Below are 21,845 nucleotides of genomic sequence, written 5' to 3' on the forward strand. Positions count from 1 at the left end.
GGTGTCTGACCCTCCAAGGGAGGAGTTGTAAAGTTTGATGGCCACAGGCAGGAATGACTTCCTATGACGCTCTGTGTTGCATCTCGGTGGAATGAGTCTCTGGCTGAATGTACTCCTGTGCCCAACCAGTACATTATGTAGTGGATGGGAAACATTGTCCAAGATGGCATGCGACTTGGACAGCATCCTCTTTTCAGACACCACCATCAGAGAGTCCAGTTCCATCCCCACAACATCACTGGCCTTACGAATGAGTTTGTTGATTCTGTTGGTGTCTGCTACCCTCAGCCTGCTGCCCCAGCACACAACAGCAAACATGATCGCATTGGCCACCACAGACTCGTAGAACATCCTCAGCATCGTCCGGCAGATGTTAAAGGACCTCAGTCTCCTCAGGAAGTAGGGACAGCTCTGACCCTTCTTGTAGACAGCCTCAGTGTTCTTTGACCAGTCCAGTTTATTGTCATTTCGTATCCCCAGGTATTTGTAATCCTCCACCATGTCCACACTGACCTCCTGGATGGAAACAGGGGTCACCGGTACCTTAGCTCTCCTCAGGTCTACCACCAGCTCCTTAGTCTTTTTCACATTAAGCTGCAGATAATTCTGCTCACACCATGTGACAAAGTTTCCTACTGTAGCCCTGTACTCAGCCTCATCTCCCTTGCTGATGCATCCAACTATGGCAGAGTCATCAGAAAACTTCTGAAGATGACAAGACTCTGTGCAGTAGTTGAAGTCTGATGTGTAAATGGTGAAGAGAAAGGGAGACAAGACAGTCCCCTGTGGAGCCCCAGTGCTGCTGATCACTGCTGCAGTTCAGGAGCCAGAAGGTATTGATGCAGCTCTATAAAGTCCCGGTTAGATGACACTTGGAAGTATTGTGTTCAGTTTTGGTCCACCTATTAGTTCAAAGTAACTTTATTATCGAAGTACATATATGTCATCATAAAACACACACAAAATGCTGGAGGAACTCAGCAGGCCAGGCAGCATCAATGGGGGAAAAAAATACAGTCGACATTTCGGGCCAAAACTCTTTGGCAGGACTGAAGGAAAAAAAAGCTGACGAGTAGATTTGAAAGGTTGGGGGGGATGGGGGGGGGGGGCGCGTGGAATATGTCATCATATATGTGAGATTAATTTTCCTGTGCGTATTTATAGTTATCACAGTAGAATCAATGAAAAAATGCACACAAGAAAGACGGGCAGACAATCAACATGCAACAGACAAACTGTAAAAACAAAAAGAGAAAAAAATACAAAATAATAAATAAATAATGAGAACATAAGATTGTAGGGTCCTTAAAAGTCAGTCCATAGGGTGTGGAATCAGTTCAGTGTTGGGGTGAGTGAAGTTATCTTGCCCCACGATGCCCTGGTTCAAGAACCTGTTGGTTGAGTGGTAATAGCTGTTGCTGAATCTGGTAGTGTGGGACCTGAGGCTCCTGTAACTCCTTCCTAAAGTGGGCAGCAAGAAGAGAGTATGGCTTGGATGGTGGGAGTTGTTGATAATGGGTGCTGTTTTCCTGCAACAGTGTAGCTTGTAGATGCTCAATGCTGAGGAGGGCTTTATCGTGATATATCCACTACGTTTTGTAGGTTTCTTCATTCAGTGGTATTGGTGTTTCCATATCAGACTGTGATGCAACCAGAGAATACACTCTCCTAAGTTTAGATGACATGCCAAATCTTCGCAAACTCCTATGAAAGTAGATGTGTTCCTGTCCCTTCTTTGTAACAGCACTTGAAGTGCTGGGTCCAAGGCAGATCCTCTGAAATGATAACACTGTGGTATTTGAAGTTGCAGACCCTCTCTGCCTCTGATCCTCCTGATGAAGACTGGCTCATAGATCTCTGGGTTCCTTCGGTGGTCAGTAATCAATCAGCTCCTTGGTCTTGCTGACATTGAGAGAATGTTATTGTGGGCACCACTCAGCCAGATTTTCATGCTTCCTCCTATATGCTGATTCCTCAGCACTTTTGATTCAACCAACGACAGTGGTGTTGTAAGCAAGCTTAAAATAAGGCACTGGAGCTGTGCTTAGCCTCCCAGTCATAATTACAAAGCAATTAGAGCAGGGCTGTAAGCACACAGCCTTGTGGTGCACTTGTGCTGAAGGTGATTGTGGAGGAGATGTTGTTGCCAATCCAAACTGACTGGCATCTGCAAGTGAGGAAATTGAGTATCCAGTTGCACAAGCAGGTATTGAGAGGCCGGGGTGCTTACAGATTAGTCTTGAGGAAATGATGGTGTTGACTTCAGCTCTGCATTCAATGAAGAGCACCTGATGTATGCAACTTTACTGTCCAGATGTTCCACGGTTGACTGAAGAGCCTATCAAATGGCCTCTGCTGTTAATCTGTTGTGACGGTAGGCAAATTGGAGCGGATCCAAGCTGCGTCATTCACCTCTCAAAGCACTTCATCACAGTGTATTATAGGATTATAGGAAGGATGTGGCAGTTTTAGAGAAGGTGCAGAGGGGTTTTACCAGGATGCTGCCTGGATTAGTCAGGTCCCTTATGAGCATAGGTTGAGCGAGCTATGGCTTTTATCCATGGAGTGAAGGATGATGAGAGCTCATTTGGTAGAGGTGTATATCATGATAAAATAGTCATAGTCATACTTTATTAATCCCGGGGGAAATTGGTTTTCGTTACAGTTGCTCCATAAATAATAAATAGTAATAAAACCATAAATAGTTAAATAGTAATATGTAAATTATGCCAGTAAATTATGAAATAAGTCCAGGACCAGCCTATTGGCTCAGGGTGTCTGACCCTCCAAGGGAGGAGTTGTAAAGTTTGATAGCCACAGGCAGGAATGACTTCCTATGACGCTCTGTGTTGCATCTCGGTGGAATGAGTCTCTGGCTGAATGTACTCCTGTGCCCACCCAGTACATTATGTAGTGGATGGGAGACATTGACCAAGATGGCATGCAACTTGGACAGCATCCTCTTTTCAGACACCACCGTCAGAGAGTCCAGTTCCATCCCTACAACATCACAACATCAAAAGACATAGAGTGGACAACCAGAGACTCTTTCCCCAGGCTGGAAACGGCTAATTCAAGGCGGTTTAATTTTAAGGTGACAGGAGGAAAGTATAGGGGGAGGAATGTAGGGTAGGCTTTTTATACAGAGTGGTGGGTGCATAGAATGCCCCCTGCCAGCGGTGGTGGCAGAGGCAGATATATTAGGGACATTTAAGAAACTCTTAGATATGAACATGGATGAAAGAAAAATGGAGGACTGTGCGGCAGAGAAGGGTTAGATTGACCATGGAGTAGGTTAAAGGGTCAGCACATAGTGGGCCGAAAGGCCTGTGCTGTTTTGCTTTTACACTTCTATGATATGTCTGCTTTCACCCTCCCCTTGCAATCAAGTCCATTGTAGCATATGTCTTCCTCTCGTTTGCTGTACTTGCACATTGACTGAGTTATGTACAAAGCAACCAATGCCCCTCTGAATAATTGCTCTTTTTGATATTACACTCGTGTATACAAAAGACATTTCTGTTTTTTTACACAAAAATGAATAGTCTTCCAGTGAATCCATTATCTCTGTAGTCACTACCTTCGCAGCCCTGAAGTGATCAAATCTCAAGACATATCACACCTTTGTGCTGTTGGTATCTAATTCACAGCTAATTTACATTAGGCTTCCAGTTCTCACACTGACTCCAGGAAGCTAACACATCATTGTCTGTAACATTTGCTCTCCTCAATGGGACCCTACCGCCAAACAGATCTTTACCTCTTCCCCCACCCCGCTTTCAGCAGGGATCGCTCTCTCTGTGATTTCCTTGTCTATCCATCCTTCCCTACTAATCTCCCAGCTGGCTCTTATCCCTACAAGCAGCAGAAGTGCTACACTTCTGATGAAGGGTCTCAACCTGAAACATCAGCTGTTTACTCTTTTCCATGATGCTGCCGGGCCCTCTGAGTTTCTCCAGCATTTTGTGTGTGTTGTTTGGATTTCCAACATTTGCAGACTTGGTGAGACCCAATGCAGACTGGGAGATGGTTTCGCTGAACACCTATGCTCTGTCCGCCAGAGAAAGCAGGGTCTGCCAGTGGCCACACATTTTAATTCCACGCCCCATTCCCATTCTGATATGTCTATCCACGGCCTCCTCTACGGTAAAGATGAGGCCACACCCAGGTTGGAGCAACAACACCTTATATTCCGTCTGGGTAGCCTCCAACCTGATGGCATGAACATTGACTTCTCAAACTTCCGCTAATGCCCCAGCTCCCCCTCGTACCCCATCTGTTATTTATTTATTTATATACACACATTCTTTTTCTCTCCTTTTCTCCCTCTGTCCCTCTCACTACACCCCTTGCCCATTCTCTGGGTTCCCCCCTCCCCGTTTTCTTTCTCCCTGGGCCTCCTGTCCCATGACCCTCTCATATCCCTTTTGCTAATCAACTGTCCAGCTCTTGGCTCCATCTCTGTCTCTCCTGTCTTCTCCTATCATTTTGGGTCTCCCCCTCACCCTCCCACTTTCAAATCTCTTACCAGCTCTTCTTTTAGTTAGTCCTGACGAAGGGTCTCGGCCTGAAACGTCGACTATACCTCTTCCTAGAAATACTGCCTGGCCTGCTGCGTTCACCAGCAACTTTTGTGTGTGTTATTTGCAGACTTTCTCTTGTTGGTGAAGTGCTATACCTGCCCTTCATCTCCTCCTTCACCTCCATTCAGGGCCCCAAACAATCCTTCTAGATGAGGCAACACTTCACCTGCGAGTCTTTTGGGGTCGACTACTGTATCCAGTGCTCCTGATGTGACCTCCTGCATATTAGTGAGACCCCAACGTCAATTGGGATATCATTTTGTTGAGCACCTCAACTCCATTTGCAAAAAACACAAGTTCTTGCTGGCCAACCATTTCAATTCTTATCCCCATTCCCCATTTCAACATGTTGGTCCATGATGAAGCCACTTTGAGGTTAGAGGAGCAACACAGCATACATATTCTGTCTAAGTAGCCTCCAACCTGATGGCATGAAAATTGAATTCTCCAACTTCTGGTAATTTTTCCCCCTCCCCCTTCCCTCTTCTTTAGATCCCCACTCTGGCCTCTTACCTTTTCTCCTCACCTGCCTATCGCCTGTCCTCCTTGCCCCTCCTCCTTCCCTTTCTCCCATGGTCCACTCTCCTGTCCTATCAGACTCCTCTTCTCCAGCCTCTTACCTTTTCCACCTATCACTTCCCAGCTTCTTACTTCACCCCCCTCCCCACTCACCCACCACTGTATTTTGGCAACCTCCCCTTTCCTTTCCAGTCCTGACAAAGGGTCTTAGCCAGCAGTGTCGACTGTTTATTCATTTCCATAGATGCTACCTCACTTGCTGAGTTCTTCCAGCATTTTGTGTGTTGCTCTGGATTTCCAGGATCTGCAGAATCCCTTTCGTTTATAAAATACTTCCACCACTTCCTTTTTTTAAAGTTACCTCTTGTACTAATAGAATGGCCATTGAGTGTACATTCATGATCTTCTGCTGCTGTAGCCCATCCACTTCAGGGTGCAATGTGTTGTGAGTTCAGAGATGCTCTTCTGCACACTACTGCTGTAATGCATGGCTATTTGATTTACTGTCGCCTTCCTATCAGCTTGAACCAATCTGGCAACTCTCCTCTGACCACGCTGGATGATAGCCTCACCAGCGGCGAGGACATGTTAAAAGGTGGTGCCTCAAGAACACTGCACCCATTGTTAAAGGTCCTCATCATCTGAGAGCATGTCCTCTTCTTATTCCTACCACTGGGGAGGAAGTACAGGAGCCTGATGATCCACACTCAAAGAGCTTTTTCCCCTCTGCCACCAGATTTCCAAATGGTCCATGAATACCACCTCACTGTTCCTCTTTTGCACTACTTTTTTTTGGTTGTAACTTGCATTCGTTTCTTTGCCCTGTACTGCTGCCAAAAATTCAACAAATTTCTCAACATGTGTCGGTGATAAGAATCCTGTTTCTGATGACAAGCTGATACCTTTCTCTGTCATTTGTCCATAAGATCTTTGCAGAATATGGTGAGGTTTCTAACTTAGTTTGCTCTTTTTCTCCTAGACCATGGCTTCCAGAGCTGGGGAGGAGGTGTTTGTCCAAAATTTGACAAAACTGCTCCGAAGCTACGGTGAGTCTGAAATAAAAAAAAACTCTAGATGCTGGAAATCTGAATTCAAACCAGGAAATGATCAGCAGGTTCAGCATCATCATTGAAGGATCAACACATGCAAAAGGCGGGAGGACCCTAGCAGTTCAGACAGCATCTACGGAGAGAAATAAGGAGTCAATGTTTTAGGACAAGAACCTTGTTCAGGACTGGAAAGGAAGAAGGCAGAACTAGAATAAGAAGATTGGGGGGGGCGCGGGGTGGCTAGGGAGGAGTACAGGCTGGCAGGTGATGGGTGAAATTGAGGGGGGGTTGTGGCAGTGGGTGGGGGAAGGGGGATGAAGTGAGAAACTGGGAGGCGATAGGTGAAAAGGGTAAAGGAGTGAAGAAAAGGGAATCTGATGGGGAAGGACAGTAGACCATGAGATAAAAGGAAGGAGGCAGGGAGGTAATGGGCAAGAGAGAAGAAGGGAAGGGTGAGAGGGGAATTCTTATGGGGAATGGAAAAAGAGAGAACGGGGAGGGAAGAGTAATTGAGGGAAGTTAGAAAAATCTGATGTTTCACCGATCACCTTCCAGCTTGTACTCCTTCTCTTCCCTCCACCTCCTGCTGCTAGATTCTGCCCCTTTCTAGTCCCAATGAAGCATCTTGGCCCAAAACACTGTATTCCCCTCTGTAGATGTTGTCTGACCTGCTGAGTTCCTCCAGCATTTTGTATGTGCTGCTTAAGTTTTCCAACATCTGCAGATCTCTTGTGTTTGTGATCTGTGGAGGATGACCTGTTGAGTGGGATGGAAAGTGAGGAGCAGGCATCTCTCTCCTTGCCTTGTCCAGGAGGAGATCGTGTGAGAGCAGAGGTGCAGGAAATGGATGAGATGAGATATAGAGGAAGCCGCAAGTTGGGGCAAAGACTCTGATGTAGATATTATTTATATATATTATAAAAATAGAATTAATAGAGAGCAAAATTAGTGAAGTAATGGGGCAATGCTCTCTTCTCGCTGCTAGCATCAGAAGGGGGTAAAGGAGCCTTGGGTCCCACATCACCAGGTTCAATAGGTATATTTAATGTCAGAGAAATCTATACAATATACATCCTGAATTTATTTTTCAGGAACAATTATTACCCCTCAACCATCAGGCTTTTGAACCAGAGTCAGCCCAACGTTGAATTGAGTCCACAACTTATGGCTTCACTTTCAAAGACTCCACAACTCATGTTCTCAATATTTGTTACTTATTTTTTTACTATTATTTTGGTTTTAATTATATGGACAATTTGTCATATTTTGCACATTGATTGTTTGTCAGTCTTTGTGTGCAGTTTATCATTGTGTTTCTTTGTATTTACTGTGAATGCCCACAAAATGAATCTCAGGATAGAATATGGTGATGTGCATCTACTTTGATAATAACTTTACTTTGAACTTTAAACTTCGTAGTGTTCCTCGATTCAGGCCCATTTAGAAATCTGATCAAATGTCTTTTCTGTGTTATCTCCAGGTGACTCTGTGCTGAGTGGGACGAGTACACTCTCCCTGTTGACTATTGGCCTGCAGAAACTACACCAGCTCTTTGAGCAGCACCTGTTGGCTCGCAAGTACCAGCATGGGTTTGTCGCACTTCCCTCCCACCCGTCTGATACAGCCTCAGTCCTGGAGGTGCAGTTCCTCTTCGACGTGTTGCAAAAAACCATGTCACTGAAGGTTGGTTGGTCTTTGAGGGGCTGATTTTCCTTCAGTATCGTTAGACATGTACTCTGTGGCTCTCAGGAACCGCTTTGCAGCACACTTTATACTTTTGTTATAGTTGCCACTTGGTTAATGTAGCACTTTATATCACCAGTCATTAGGGGTTAACTCCTGCTGTCTGTAAGGAGTTTGTATGCTCTCCTGTGACCACGTGAGTTTCCTTGAGTGCTCCCCCTTCCTCCCACATTCCAAGATGCATGGGCTAGGGTTAGTATGTGGGCAAGTTACACTGGTACCAGAAGCATGGTGATGACATTTACTGGTTGCCAAGTACATCCTCAGATTGTGTTGGTCATTGATGTATGTTGATGTTTTGATGTACATGTGACAAAGAAAGATTATCTCCTTCATAGTGTCCTATCAAGCACTCCCAGGCAGGAAGAACATGGCTGGAATATAGAGTGAAGCCCCCTCCGTACTGTCCCATCACATATTCCTGTGTTCAGACACAGAGTAAAGCTCTGTGGTGAAAACTGCCCAGCGGATTATCGGCACCCAATTGCCCACCATTGAGAACATCTACCATAAACGCTGCCTGGGCAGGGTGAAAAGCATTATCAAGGATGCATCTCACCCTAACCATGGACTTTTTACTCTCCTCCCACCTGGTAGGTGTTACAGGAGCCTCCGCTCCCGCACCAGCAGGCACAGGAAGAGCTTCTTTCCTGAGGCTGTGACCCTGCTGAACCTCACGTCACAACGCTAAGCAGTATTGCACCCATATTGTACTGTCTCAGTACTTTTATATTTGTGTGCTGTAGCACTTTTTATTCGCAGTTATTTTGTAAATACCACTATTCTTTGCATTTCTGGTTAGATGCGAACTGCATTTCATTGGCTTTGTATCTGTACTCGGCACAATGGCATTAAAATTGAATCTAGTCTAATCTAATCTAAAGCTCCCTCTGCGCTGTCCCATCTCACACCCCCAGGGTCAGACACAGGGTAAACCTCCCCATACATTTCCCATCACACACTCACAAGTAGGGTCAACACTGGTTAGACATAGTTTTGTTCCCTCTACACTAGCGGTCACCAACCTTTTTAAGCCCAAGATCACCTACCTCGACCTTAGTGAAAGGCAAGATCTACCTACTAGATCGTTTAGAGAAAACAGCTCAGATTGTACTTCCAATCTGAGGCCTTTTATTTGGGCGAATTATATTTGAATTACACAAAATACTTTTGTCAAACTTTCAAATTAATTCAAACAAGAAAACACTGTAACTAGCATATCAAATAGGCCATAGCTGTCTTTCTTTAAGAATATTACAATACTTCACATCTTTAATTCTAAGTTTCATTATTTAGTTTTATTTCAACACGAAAAATAAATGAATAAAAATTGACTGTTACACTCACTGTGATGACGGGGGCTGAATACTTTCTGCTAGTTCTCTGAAATTTGGCTCATAACTACAGATAGCCAGTCTGAGACAGTCTGTAAGGTGTAGGGTTGCCAACTGTCCCGTATTTCCCCCGCTAAGGTAGAACGTTCCTGTGAAACCTTTCATGCCGAAATGCTTTACGCCAAAGAAGCAATTACCATTAATTTATATGGAAAAAAATTTTGAGCGTTCCCAGACCCAAAAAAAATAACCTACCAAATGACACATAAAACATAAAATAACAGTAGCATATAGTAAAAGCAGGAATGGTATGATAAATACACAGCCTATATAAAGTAGAAATAATGAAAATTAAGCCAAAACCGATTCGTGGGGTAAAAAAAATCGGCACATCACGCATGCTCACACAGGTGCCCGCGCCAGGCTTCATGGTCATGGTAGTCTTTCTCAGGGTAAACACAAATGTCCCGGGATTTGACTGCTACTTTTGTCCATTATTTGGGAGTGAGAAAGTTGGCAACCCTAGAGAGGTGTCTGTCAGTAAGTCAGCTCCTGTACTTAGATTTAATAATTTTCATCTGTGAAAATGCAATTTCACATAGTAGTGACCTGAAGCAGGCACTGACTTTCAGTGCTATAAAACTAACGCACAGACTGCACATTGCTCAGCCCCATCAGTAGTAATTGCCACCAGTTTATGAATGGGGATGTCATTTTCACGGACATATTTTTTAGACTCATTGTAAATATCCTCACCTCTCGTTCTTTCCTTTAATTGCAAAAGAGTGAGGAAGTCCTCCTTTGTTGTAAAATCCTGGAAAGCCATTCTGGCAAATACAACAAGCTGAGTTGTTTGCATTACATCCAGGAATTCATTGAACTGTAGTGAAAAATATTCACGTCCTCTGATGGTGACTCTACCCTCCTTGTCACTGTTGCAGGGCCAAGCGGTTGTGATGCCATTTTTGTTTTTAAAGTCATTAAAAACAGTCTCTGAGGTAATGGCCATTGCTTCCTTGAATAAATCGCTATCTGTAAAAGGCTTCTTGTGTTTAGTCAAAAGGTGACTTACACGAAATGATGCTTCAATGGCAGCCTTATTTTGAGCAGCATGATTTGTGAAAAATGATTGCTGGGCCTTCAACCCCGATTTCAGCTCCTCAACTTTCCAGGCACGAATTGTGCTCTCTGGGGGTAGGTGTCTTTAAATTCCTGGTGGTTGGTGTTGTGGTGCCGCTCCAGATTCCCTCTGTTAGTCAGTGCTTGTGTTTGGTGGCACAACATACATACACGCTTGTCTTTCACCAAGGTAAACAGAAATTCCTCTTCCTATTCTGGATGGAATTTGTACGTTTTCACCTTCTTTCATGGAGCCTCCGCCATGCTATTAGGATATCACGAGCGAGTGCCAATTGTATCGCCTCTGATCTGAGCCGACATTCGCCTAATTAATTAGCTTGTTTATTTCGGCTTTTTTTTCTTAAAGATGTGCTGTGTGCATCCCGACTACCGCTGCACCCCTGCATGCTTCGCGGCCCGGAGGTTGGGGACACTGCCATATATTGATGTTCGTGACAGTCAGTACTAATCTGATGGGTCACCTTGATGCAGCACAGGCTACGCTGAAAATGCGGTGCTTGGCGGGGGGAACTGCACACACGTGCACTGGGCAGAAAGAACGGAACTAAACCCCCGCAACCCGGAAACAATCTCTCTTTACAACAGCTTTTTAGTGAAAATATTGCTATATTACCATTATCCTAATTAGTATTACTTACTTTTATAATGCTCACGTTACAACAGTATTTGTGTATTTATTTTTGATTTTTCTTCGGGATCGACGGGAAAGTCTCAAAGATCAACCAGTCGATCACGATCAACGGGTTGGCAACCCCTACTCTACTCTATCTAATATTATTTGTTGGTGAAGTACTGGGCAGTTAAAGAGTCTGACAGTTTTTGAAAAATGTTTTCCGTTCATTAGAGAGGTAGGATAGGATCTGATCTGAAAGCTCAGATAATGCGGAGGATCTCAGCAGGTCAGGCAGCATCCATGGAGAGGAATAAACAGTCAACGTTTCGGGCTGAGACCCCATCATCAGGATTGGAGAGGTGACACCAGGTGAGGGGGAAGGTGGATGTGTGGGGGACGGGTGGGGGATGAAGTAAGAAGCTGGGAGGTGATAGATGGAAGAGGTGAAGGGCTAAAGTAGAAAGAATCTGATATGAGAGAGTGGACCATTTCAGAAAGGGAAGCAGGAGAGACACCAGGTGGTGGTTATAAACCACTATCAACGATAATAAATCTGACTGAGAGTTATTTCTGATATTAAAATTAACATAATCAAGCATTCAAACAGGGTTTAAGTTGCAAAGCAAACTGATGAACCCACTTCCTACTTGTGTCAGTTGTTCATATGGATCAGTGTGCTGTTGAGTCTTTCCTCCACCACCTATAGGATTGGTGTAAGATGCTAAGGTGTGTAGGCACTTAGCGTTATCCAGTCTTTCTGCTAGGAATGCTGCATGCTCTTTGGAGAGCTGGGAGATGAGCCACTCACTGCCAGACTCTGTGACTATGACCTTTCGCAGTCACAGTAATTTTCTCAACACACATCAAAGTTGCTGGTGAACGCAGCAGGCCAGGCAGTATCTCTAGGAAGAGGTACAGTCAACGTTTCAGGCCGAGATCCTTCGTCAGGACTGAAACGTCAACTGTACCTCTTCCTAGAGATGCTGCCTGGCCTGCTGCGTTCACCAGCAACTTTGATGTGTGTTGCTTGAATTTCCAGCATCTGCAGAATTCCTGTTGTTTGCAGTAATTTTCTCTGTGGTCCTATGATGGCATTGATGGTAGAGTCTCTTCAAGAGTGGAGGCAAAGGTGTTCTCATGTAGCCTGAACCGTATCGGATCAGTCACGGGAATGTGGCAAGTATGCACGTGACTGATTGACCGGTACCAAGCAGGATAGACATTTCATCATTTTTCTCAGTTACCTTACTTATTCCCTTCCTCTGCGGCTCCTATCTACGGGGGCAGGCGTGAACCATATCAGATCAATTGCAAGAATGTGGCTAATTGATCACATGGTGAACCGATATGCACGGAAATCTCTCTATTTTTTGTTTGGGCTTTCCTGTGTGTGTTTCATCTCAGCAGGTTGTTCACTCCCGCACTGTAAGTTGCCCAGCAGGTCCTGTTACTAACATAACTCAGTAAAAGCATTTATTCCTAATGTTCTGTTGTTCTTGCTCTACAGATACGTAATACAGTCCATAATCCACGTTGTGGTCTGTCTGGCTGTGTGAATGGGTAATCAGAATTCTATGTTTTCTTCCAGTTGGTGCATCCCCCAGGACCCAAGCTCCAGACACCCGTCAGAATCTTTGCTTTTAAATCCCTCCGATTCTTAGAGGTAGGTCTGTTGAAGTGGTATCTTCTAACCCTAGGGTACTGAGTGTTGGCCAGCAAATTTTACTTTAGCTGACAAAACAAGTGGGCACAGCTTCAGAATAGAAGGGCATCCTTGTAGAACAGATGAGGAATTTCTGTAAACAGGGGGTGGAGAATCGAGGGAATTCGTTGCCACAGACAATTGTGGAGGCATTGTACACCCAAGTCATTGGGTATATTTAAAGTAGAAGTTGATGGGTTTTTGATTAGTAAGGGCATCATAGGTTATGGGGAAAAGGCAGGAGAATGCCTTTTTTGTGAGTGATGTGAAGGCACTGGAGAGAGTCCAGAGAAGAGTGACTAGATTCATTCCAGGTCTGCAGGGTATGAGCGATGAAGATAGATTGAAAGAAATCTTTTTAGCCTAAGTAGATGTAGAATGAGAGGAGACACAATGGAAGTGTTCAAAATCATTAAGGGTATAAGTAAGGTGGATGCCAGCTCCAAAATTAATCCATCGTTAAGGACACAGGGCTGTAGGTGGAGATTGGTTAAGGGAGATTTCAGACTATCATCAGGAAGCATTTCTTTACACAGCGAGTTGTGGAACCGACTACCTAGTTCTGTAGTTGAGAGTAGTACATTAAAGACTTACAAATCTAAACTTGATAGTTATTTCAACGCAGTAGGTGAATAGGAATTTGGCAAGTTTTGTTGGGCCGAATGGCCTGTTCTTGTCTAATGTGGTTGAGAGGGATAATAAATGCGCCATGATGGAATAGCCATGGCCTCATTCAGCTCCTATGTCTTATGGTCGAGGTGGGGAGACATGAGATCACAAACTGGGTCCAAGCTAGAGGTGTTTTTGTCCTTTCTGGTGAGGGCAGCAGTGACAAAAATTTGAAACCAAGGCACATGTTTAAATGTTGGAACATTGACAAAAGGGAATGGTATCTACTAAATGGTGTCAAGCTTCCAAATAGACCACAGTCTCAGAAATCGGCTTTTTGGCCCATTTTAAACACAAGAGATTCTGCAGATGCTAGAAATTCAGGGCAACAGACACAAAATGCTGGAATGCGGGAGGAACATGGTAGGTCAGACAGCATCTATGGAGAGAAGTAAGAAGTTGACGTTTCAGGCCCAGACTCTTCATCAGGGCTGGAAAGGAAGGGGGAGAATAAGGTGAAGGGAGAGCAAGGAGTACAAGCTAGCAGATGATAGGTGAGGCCAGTTGAGGGAGAAGGTGGGTGGGCGGGAGAGGGGAAGGTGAGGTAAGAAGTTAGGAGGTAATAGGTGGAAAGGTTTAAGGGTTGAAGGAGGAGGAATCTGATGGGAGAGCAGAGTGAACTATGGGTGTAAAAGGAGGGGGAGGAATGGCACCAGAGGGAGCTGACAGGCAGGTGAGGAGAATGGGAGGGGTAAGAGGAGAGCCAGAATGAGGAGTAAAGAAATAGCAAATGGGGAGGGGAGAGGAACTACCAGAATTTGGAGAAATCGATTTTCATACCATTAAGTTGGAGGCTACTAAACGAATATAGGGTGTTGTTCCTCTAAGGGTTGCTGCGGATGGAATGATAGTGCTTGACAAAGTAGACTACATTGGGTATCTGATTGTTACGTTCCTGGTCTCGTATCTGGAAACCTTAAACAAAGTTCAAATCCCACTTTGCCAACTGGAGCATTTTAATTTAATTAATTAAATCTGGATTGAAGAAAGTGATGTCAGTAATGGCGAAATTGGATTGTTAGTAATCCTGGTGACAAGAGAATGTAGATGCTGGAATCTGGAGCAGCTCACAATCTGATGGAGGAACTCAGCACCTGTGGAGGTGTAGAAGGAATTCACGATATTTTGCATCGAAACCCTGCTAGTAATCTTATCTGATTAACGAATACCCCTCCTCCCTCCTTTTTTTTGGTTCTATGTCCCTCTCCTATCAGGTTCAATCATCTTCAGTCCTTTGCCACTTTCACCTATAACCTCTGAGCTTCCCGCTCTTCTCCCCCCACCCCCCCCACCCCCAACCTGGATCTAGCAATCACTTGCCAGGTCTTATACTGCCTCTTTCCAGCACACCAGCTATCTCCGGTGGGCGGCATGGTAGTGTAGTCGTTCGTGTAGTGCTTTACAGCAGCAGCAACTAGGATTTAATTCTGTCACTGTACCTTAGGAGTTTGTATGTTCTCCACTTGACGGCATGGGTTTCTTCCCTGTGTTCCAGTTTCCTCCCACCTTCCAAAGACATGCCGGTTAGTAAGTTGTGGGCATGCTATGTTGGCACCAGAAGCATGGTGACACTTCACTGCCCTCAGCACATCCTCAGACTGTGTTGGTCATGGTAAACAATTCATTTTACTGTATGTGAGGAATGAAGCTAATCTTTTTCTCTCTCCCCTCTATCTTTCAGTCCAGTTGCAGTCCATTTCCCTCTACAGGTGCTGCCCAACCTGCTGAGATTCTCCAGCATTAAGTGTGTGGCCTCAGATTCCAGCATCTTGTGTCTAAGCAATATTCTTACTGTCCATTTTGTAACTCCTCATTTGTGGCAATGTGGTTGACTCTGGTTCACATTGAACTCAGCAAGCTGCTCCATTCATCTGGCCCCTGAGGTGTCGGCAGTAAGTGTAAGCCTCGATCTGTGATCCATGAATGAGAAGCAAAATTTCAGAGTTGGAGTGTTCCTTGTGTTCCCTAAAAATGGAATAAATCAAGGCAATTTATCATTGGTGGTAAGACCTAAAATAATTCGTGGTCTTGAAAAACAGATCCGTAGATCCCTCAAAGTTGCCCCACAAGTTGATAGGGTTGATTAGGAAGGCATATGGTGTGCTGGCCTTCATTAGTCAGGCATTGAGCTGAAGAGGTGTAAGGTAAAGTTGCAGCTCTATAAAACCCTAGTTAGACCACACTTGGAATATTGTGTTCAGTTCTGGTTGCCTCATAGTAAGTACGTGGAAGCTTTAGAGAGGTGCAGAGGATATTTACCCAGATGCTACCTGGATTAGAGAGCATGTCTTAGGAAAGGTTGCGCAAGCTAGGGTTTTTCTCTCTGGAGCAAAGGTGACTTAATAGAGGTGTGCAAGTTAGAGACATATATTGAGTAGCTAGCCCAAGACTTTTCCCCAGGGTGAAAATGACTAATATGAAAATCATAATTTTAAGGTGATAAGAGGAAACTATAGAAGGGACATCAGAGGTAAGTTCTTTACATGGGGAGTGTTGGGTGTGTGGAACATGACGCCGGGGTGATGTAGATGAAGATGCATTAGGGACATTTAATAAACTCTTAGATAAGCACATTAATGACGGAAAAATGTAGGGCTAAGCAGGACAGAAGGATTAAACTGATCTTGGAGTAGATCCCCTCTCTATCCGTTTCCTAAATGGACGTTGAACTCATAAAACCCATAAACACTACCTCACTTTTTATATATTATTTCTGTTTTGCACTATTTTTAATCTTGCTATTTAATATTCGTACAAAATATATATAATACTTTAACTGATTACTTATTTTTTTCTTCTATATTATCATGTGTTGCATTGTACTGCTGCTGCTAAGTTAACAAATTTCATGATACATGCCAATGATAATAAACCTAATTCTGAATGGGTTGGCACAACATTGTGGACCGAAGGGCCTGTACTGTGCTCTTAATGTTCTGTGTTCTATTGCCCATCCCCTAATTCCCCTTGGAAATGTGGTGGTAAACTTAACTCCTTGAAGCATGACAGTCTTATCTAGTGAAGGCGCTCCCACAGTGCTGTTGAGTAGTGAGTTACAGCAGATGGACCCAATGACAGTAAATGAATGGTGAGATATTTCTAAGTCAGAATGGCACGCCACCAGTCAGGAATCCATAGGTGGCAGTATACCCTGTGCTGTTGCCCGGTCCTCCTCAGTGGTAGAGCTCTGGTTGGAGGAGATGAACTTAAAAAGATTTAACTTTTAGATTAAAAGGACTTAACTTACAGGTAGTTCATCCTGTAGTCATGGTACACAGCAGTCTAAGTAAACAGAAGTACACGTCTGCACAGGTGTAATGAAAAACGTACTTGCAGCAGCATCACAGGCACCAAAGCAACAGATAAGCAGCATTCACAAAAAAAACGTACATTGAACATAAATTAGACACAGTTTTTCCAAGAAAGAGCACAATTAGAACAAAAAAATGTCCATTTTAGAGCGCAGTGATCATATGGTCATAATGTTGCTAAACTGTGGTGAGTAGGATTAGAGTATAGAACGTTACAGCACAGTACAGGCCCTTTGGCCTACAGTGTAGTGTGGATCCTGTAATCTACTCCAGGATAAAATTTAACCCTTCCCTCCCTCATACCCTTCCATTTTTCTTTAATGCATGTGCCGATCAAACAGTCTCTTAAATATCCCTGATGTATCCACCTCTACCACCACCCCTGGTTCCATACAGCCACAATAATTCCGTATTAAAAAAAAATGCTTTCCCCAATCACCTTAAAATTATGCCTCCTCATATTAGGCATTTCTATCCTGAGACTGTCCACTCAATGTATGTATGTCTTTTATCTTGTACCAGTCGTGGTGGTTGGTCAAAGAAACAAATGATTTAAGAGAAATAGTTGTTCTCAAACCTTAATCTTGAGGTTTTAAGTGCTGAGTGGGGTGCCAGAAAAGTGGAATGGTATTGAGCTTCACCCAGGTGAGTTAAGCTTCATGTGTCTGGAGACGCAAGCGGTCCTGTGGATGCTGGAAATCTTACACACCCAGAATGCTGGAGGAACTCAACAGGCAGTATTTATGGAGAAAAATAAACTGTTAACGCTTGGGACCGAGACGTTGACTCTTCATTTCCCTTCATAGCTGCAACCTGACCCACTAAGTTCCTCCAGCATCTGTGTGTGTTGCTCAGGATTTCCAGCATCTATAGGACTTCTTGTGTCTCCTTTGGCATTGGAGGTAGTCTAGGGCTTTGACAGGTATGGCAGTGCACTGCATGTTGTTCCTTTGCCTCATACTTATCCACCGTTGTGTTCCAGCTGAAGCGTGTTCCTCCTCACTGCTTGGAAGGACTACGGGGTGTCTACACTCGGCTGGAGATTCTCGTCTGTTCCTACTGCATCAACACTGTCGAGGTGAGTCTATTGCCTTTGGCAAGGACCCAACAGCAATAGCCTCAAGGTTTACCTCAGAGAAGTGACAGAGCCTTTGACCCAGTGCTTTACAGCCAGCGAATGTAATATGGGAAACCCTCATTAGGACTGGAAAGGAAAGGGACAGAACCAAAATAAGAAGCTGGGGTGAAGGCGTCGGATTACGCTGGCAAGTGATAGGTGAAGCCAGGTGAGGGGGAATGAAGTGAGAAGTTGGGAAGGAATAGGCGGAAGAGGTAAAGGGCTGAAGAAGGAATCTGATCGGAGAGGACGGTGGACCATGGAAGAAAGGGAAGGAGGAGGCAAACCAGAGGGAGGTGATGGGCAGGTGAGGAGAAAAGGAGTGAAAGGATAATCAGAATGGGGAATGAATAAGGAGAGAAGTAGGGAGTGGTAAGATAAATTACCAGCAGTTAAAGAAACTTATGTTCATGTTATCAGGTTAGAGGCTACCCAGACAGAATTTGAGGTGTTGCTCCTCCAGCCTGAGCTTGGCCTCATTGTGGCAGGAGAGGAAAGGAAGCCATGTCGGAATGGGAGGTCAAAGTGATATTGGTAGCCACTGGGAGATTCTGCATTTTGTGGCAGACAGTTTAATTGGATATCCTCTGAGTTTGAGAGTTCTTAAAAGTAGGAAAAGGGGACTTGATATCTCTGACAGGGTGGCTAGAACACAGTCTTAATACCGAAGCTAGGTGACTGCAGGTTGATATTGGAAGGCTGAAGAGGTTGAATCATATAATTATTTCAGCATAGGAGATATTTGCTTGCTGGAGTATTTGAGAACAATTCAGCCACTCTTTTCTCTATAGGCCACAGCCTGGAAATAATTTTCTCAGTTCCTTGTCCAATTTGGAGAATAGTGAGGGTAATGAGGGTGTGGAACAAGCTACCAGCAGAAGTGGTGGATGTTGAGAGAAGTTTAGATAAGTACATGAATGGGAGGGGTATGGTCCAGGTGCGAGTGGATGGAACTGGGCAGTATAATAATGTAGCATGGACCTGTACTATGCTGTAATACAAGAGGGCATGCATTTAAGTAGTTCTATGGTGCAATATTTTTCCTAGGAAGAGTGGTAGGTGCATGGAACACATTGCTGGGGTGGTGCCAGAGGTAGATACGGTAGAGGCCGTAAGACTATAAGACAAAGGAGCAGAATTAGGCTATTTGGGCCATCAACTCTGCTCCACCATTCTATCATGACTGATTTATTGTCCCATTCTTCTACCTTCTCCCTGTAATCTTTGACACCCGTACTAATCAAGAACGTATCAGCCTTTGTTTTAATTATACCCAGTGACTTGGCCTCCACAGCTGCCTGTGGCAGTGAATTCCACAGATTCACCACTCTGGCTAAAGAAATTCCTCCTCATCTCTGTTCTAATGGGACACCGTTGTATTCTGAGGTTGTGCCCTCTGGTCCTAGACTCCACCACTATAGGAAATATACCCTCTCTATGTACACTCTATCTAGACCTTTCAATATTCATTCGGTTTCTATGAGATCCCCTCTCATTCTTCTAAATTCCAGTGAGTACAGGCCTAGAGCCATTATACATTCCTCATACTTAACCCTTTCGTCCCTGGAATCATTCTCATGAACTCCTCTGGACCCTTTCCTTTGCCAGCACATCCTTTCGTAGATAAGGGGCCCCAACCTGTTCTCCATATTCCAATTGCGGTTTGACCAATGAGGTACTTAAGGTGCTCTGAAATGGGCAAACGAATATGCAGGAAATGGAAGGGTATGGACATTATGTGGACAGAAGGGTTTAGTTCAATGAGGCGTTATTAGCCTACTTGGCTGGGCACAACTTTGTCGGGCAGTGGGCCTGTTCCCGTGCTGGACTGTTCTACGTTCCAGATGGTGGGTAAATTTTGAATGGGGAAATGGTGATATGGGACTGGCTCAGAGTAGATGAGGCCTGGTGCAGATCAGCCATGATTATGTTGAATGACAGGGTTGTTGAGGGGTTGAGTGTCCCACCACTGCTCTGGTTTTCTCCCTGAACTCTCTCTCTCTCTGTCTTTCGGGCAGGAGATTATCTCTGTCTGTGGTGGTGATCTGAGCTCTGCCCTTCCCTGGCCGGACCTGCACACCCTCAACTTCAGCAACAACTTCATCACGTCGCTCGACAACTCGCTGGTAAGACAGTTTGCTGGGGTGGGGGGTGGGGGGGGGGGCATGCCATACTGATGGTGACTCCAGTGGGCTGCTACCAGCTCAATCATCGTTGGCTGCCCCCTACACTTAGAAGTCAGTGATTGTTGGCAATTAATAGCACTCTGCGAACTGCTACACCATTGTGCCACCCCTATATGGTACAAGTCCCCCTTGGTACTGTTCGTCAGAGTTAAAGTTCAAGAAGGCACACACAATGCCATGAAATGTAAACAGAAAATGCTGAAAATGTTCAGCAGTTCATGAAAGGGAAACCATTAGTGCTTATGGTCTGAGACCCTTTCTCAGATATGACAGGGAGTCTTTAACCTGAAACTCTTTTTGTGTTTGTGTGTTTCTCTTTCCACAGCTCCATGGAAGTTTGACATCTGCAGTTGGTGATGGCATTCAGATTCCTGGATGTTCAGAGCGGCTGTCAGTTAGCAGGGGTCAATACCAATGCCCTATTCCTAATCAAATATTTCCAGAGAATCTTAACTGCTGGCGGAATCATGGGGAAGTGGGGTTGAATGCCCTGGAATGTACCTGACACCCTCGTGTCCCCGTGCCTGTTAATGTTATGTGTTCTGCCAAGCCTGTGACATAGACTCTGCAGTGTTTAAGGGCTGCTTGTCTTTACATTTTTTCTTTTTGCTTGCTCTTGTCAGGGTCTGCTCAATGTGCTACAGATTCTGGATCTGAGCCACAATCGAATCCGGGACTGTGCGGAGAATCTCCAGGTAAGAGGCTGCACCCACTGGGAGAACTGAATGCCTCTATGGGAAGAAGATTCAGAAAGAGAGAAGAGCTGTGTTTATCTCAAAGTGTAAAGTGAAACAGCATCTCAGAATCAGGTTTATTATCACTGACGTATGTTGTGAAATCTGGTGTTATGTGGCAGCAGTACAAAGAAGACATTAAAAAACATAAGGTAGGATAAGAAATTATTTTTAAAAATAGTGCAAAAGGAGAGCAAGATAGAAAGGTAGTGTTCCTGGGTTTGATGGAGAGGAGGAAGCTGTTCCTGAATTGTTGAGTGTAGGTCTTCAGATTCCCATGCCTCCTCCCTAACTGTAGTAACAAGAGGAAGGTATGTCCTAGATGATGATGCTCCTTAATGATGGATACTGCCTTCTTGAGGCATGACCTTTGGGAGATGTCATTAAGGACAGGGAGGCTATTGCCTGTGATGGAGTTGGCTGAGTTTACAACCTTCTACAGCCTTTTCTGATTCTGTACATTGGCGTCTTCATACCAGACAGTGATACAACCAGTCAGAATGCTGTCCACGAAACATCTACAAACATTTGTATAGAGTCTTTAAAATACTAAATCTCTTCCAACTCTTAATAAAGTGGAGTTGCTGGCATGTCTTTGTCTCAGTGTCCTCCCCTGTGGTGGTTGGCCTTTGGAGTTACTCTGCTGGCCATCTCCTGAGGCAACGTGTATACATTTATTCACAGACCTCCCAAATATTGCTTTGTTCTTTATTGCCTTTGCTCAGCCTTAATTACACTCCTTAACCATACAAGTATGCTTCCTCCTTCAAATTCCTTCTGGTGCTAGCCTATAGTTATTTGAACCATTTGGTTCCTGAATTACCAGAGTGTGTATTTGAACGTGGAACGTAGAACAGTACAGCACAGTAGGGGCACTTTGGGCTATCATGTTGTGACAACCTTTTAAATATTCTAAAGTCAATTTAACCTTCCCTCCTACATCGCCCTTCATTTTTCTATCATCCATGTGCCTTTCTTAAGAGTTTCTAAAATGTCTGTAATGTATCTGCCTTCACCACCACCCTAGGCTGTGTTCCATACACCCACCAGTCTCTGTGGGGGTGGGGGTGGGAGATACTTCCTTCTAATCACCTTAAAGTATGTTCTCCTGTATTACCCATATACGCCCAGGGAAAAAGGTCTCA

The 21,845-nt window shown here is 44.5% G+C and overlaps 1 protein-coding gene across 3 annotated transcripts in view; it reads left to right on the forward strand.

The window, feature by feature from the left end:
- The window catches only part of stk11ip (serine/threonine kinase 11 interacting protein), a 148,182-nt gene that overhangs the window by 24,632 nt on the left and 101,705 nt on the right, over positions 1–21,845 (forward strand). For all 3 annotated transcript variants that reach the window (XM_063051405.1, XM_063051406.1, XM_063051404.1), the window contains exons 2-7: positions 6,082–6,148; positions 7,632–7,834; positions 12,570–12,644; positions 17,646–17,741; positions 19,799–19,906; positions 20,590–20,661. In XM_063051405.1, the coding sequence (XP_062907475.1) occupies positions 6,085–6,148; positions 7,632–7,834; positions 12,570–12,644; positions 17,646–17,741; positions 19,799–19,906; positions 20,590–20,661 (618 nt within the window). In that variant the 5' untranslated portion in view covers positions 6,082–6,084. The remainder of the gene's footprint in view (positions 1–6,081; positions 6,149–7,631; positions 7,835–12,569; positions 12,645–17,645; positions 17,742–19,798; positions 19,907–20,589; positions 20,662–21,845) is intronic.

The sequence above is a fragment of the Mobula hypostoma genome, chromosome 6 (genome assembly GCF_963921235.1).
Source record: "Mobula hypostoma chromosome 6, sMobHyp1.1, whole genome shotgun sequence".
Taxonomy (NCBI): Eukaryota; Metazoa; Chordata; class Chondrichthyes; order Myliobatiformes; family Myliobatidae; genus Mobula; species Mobula hypostoma.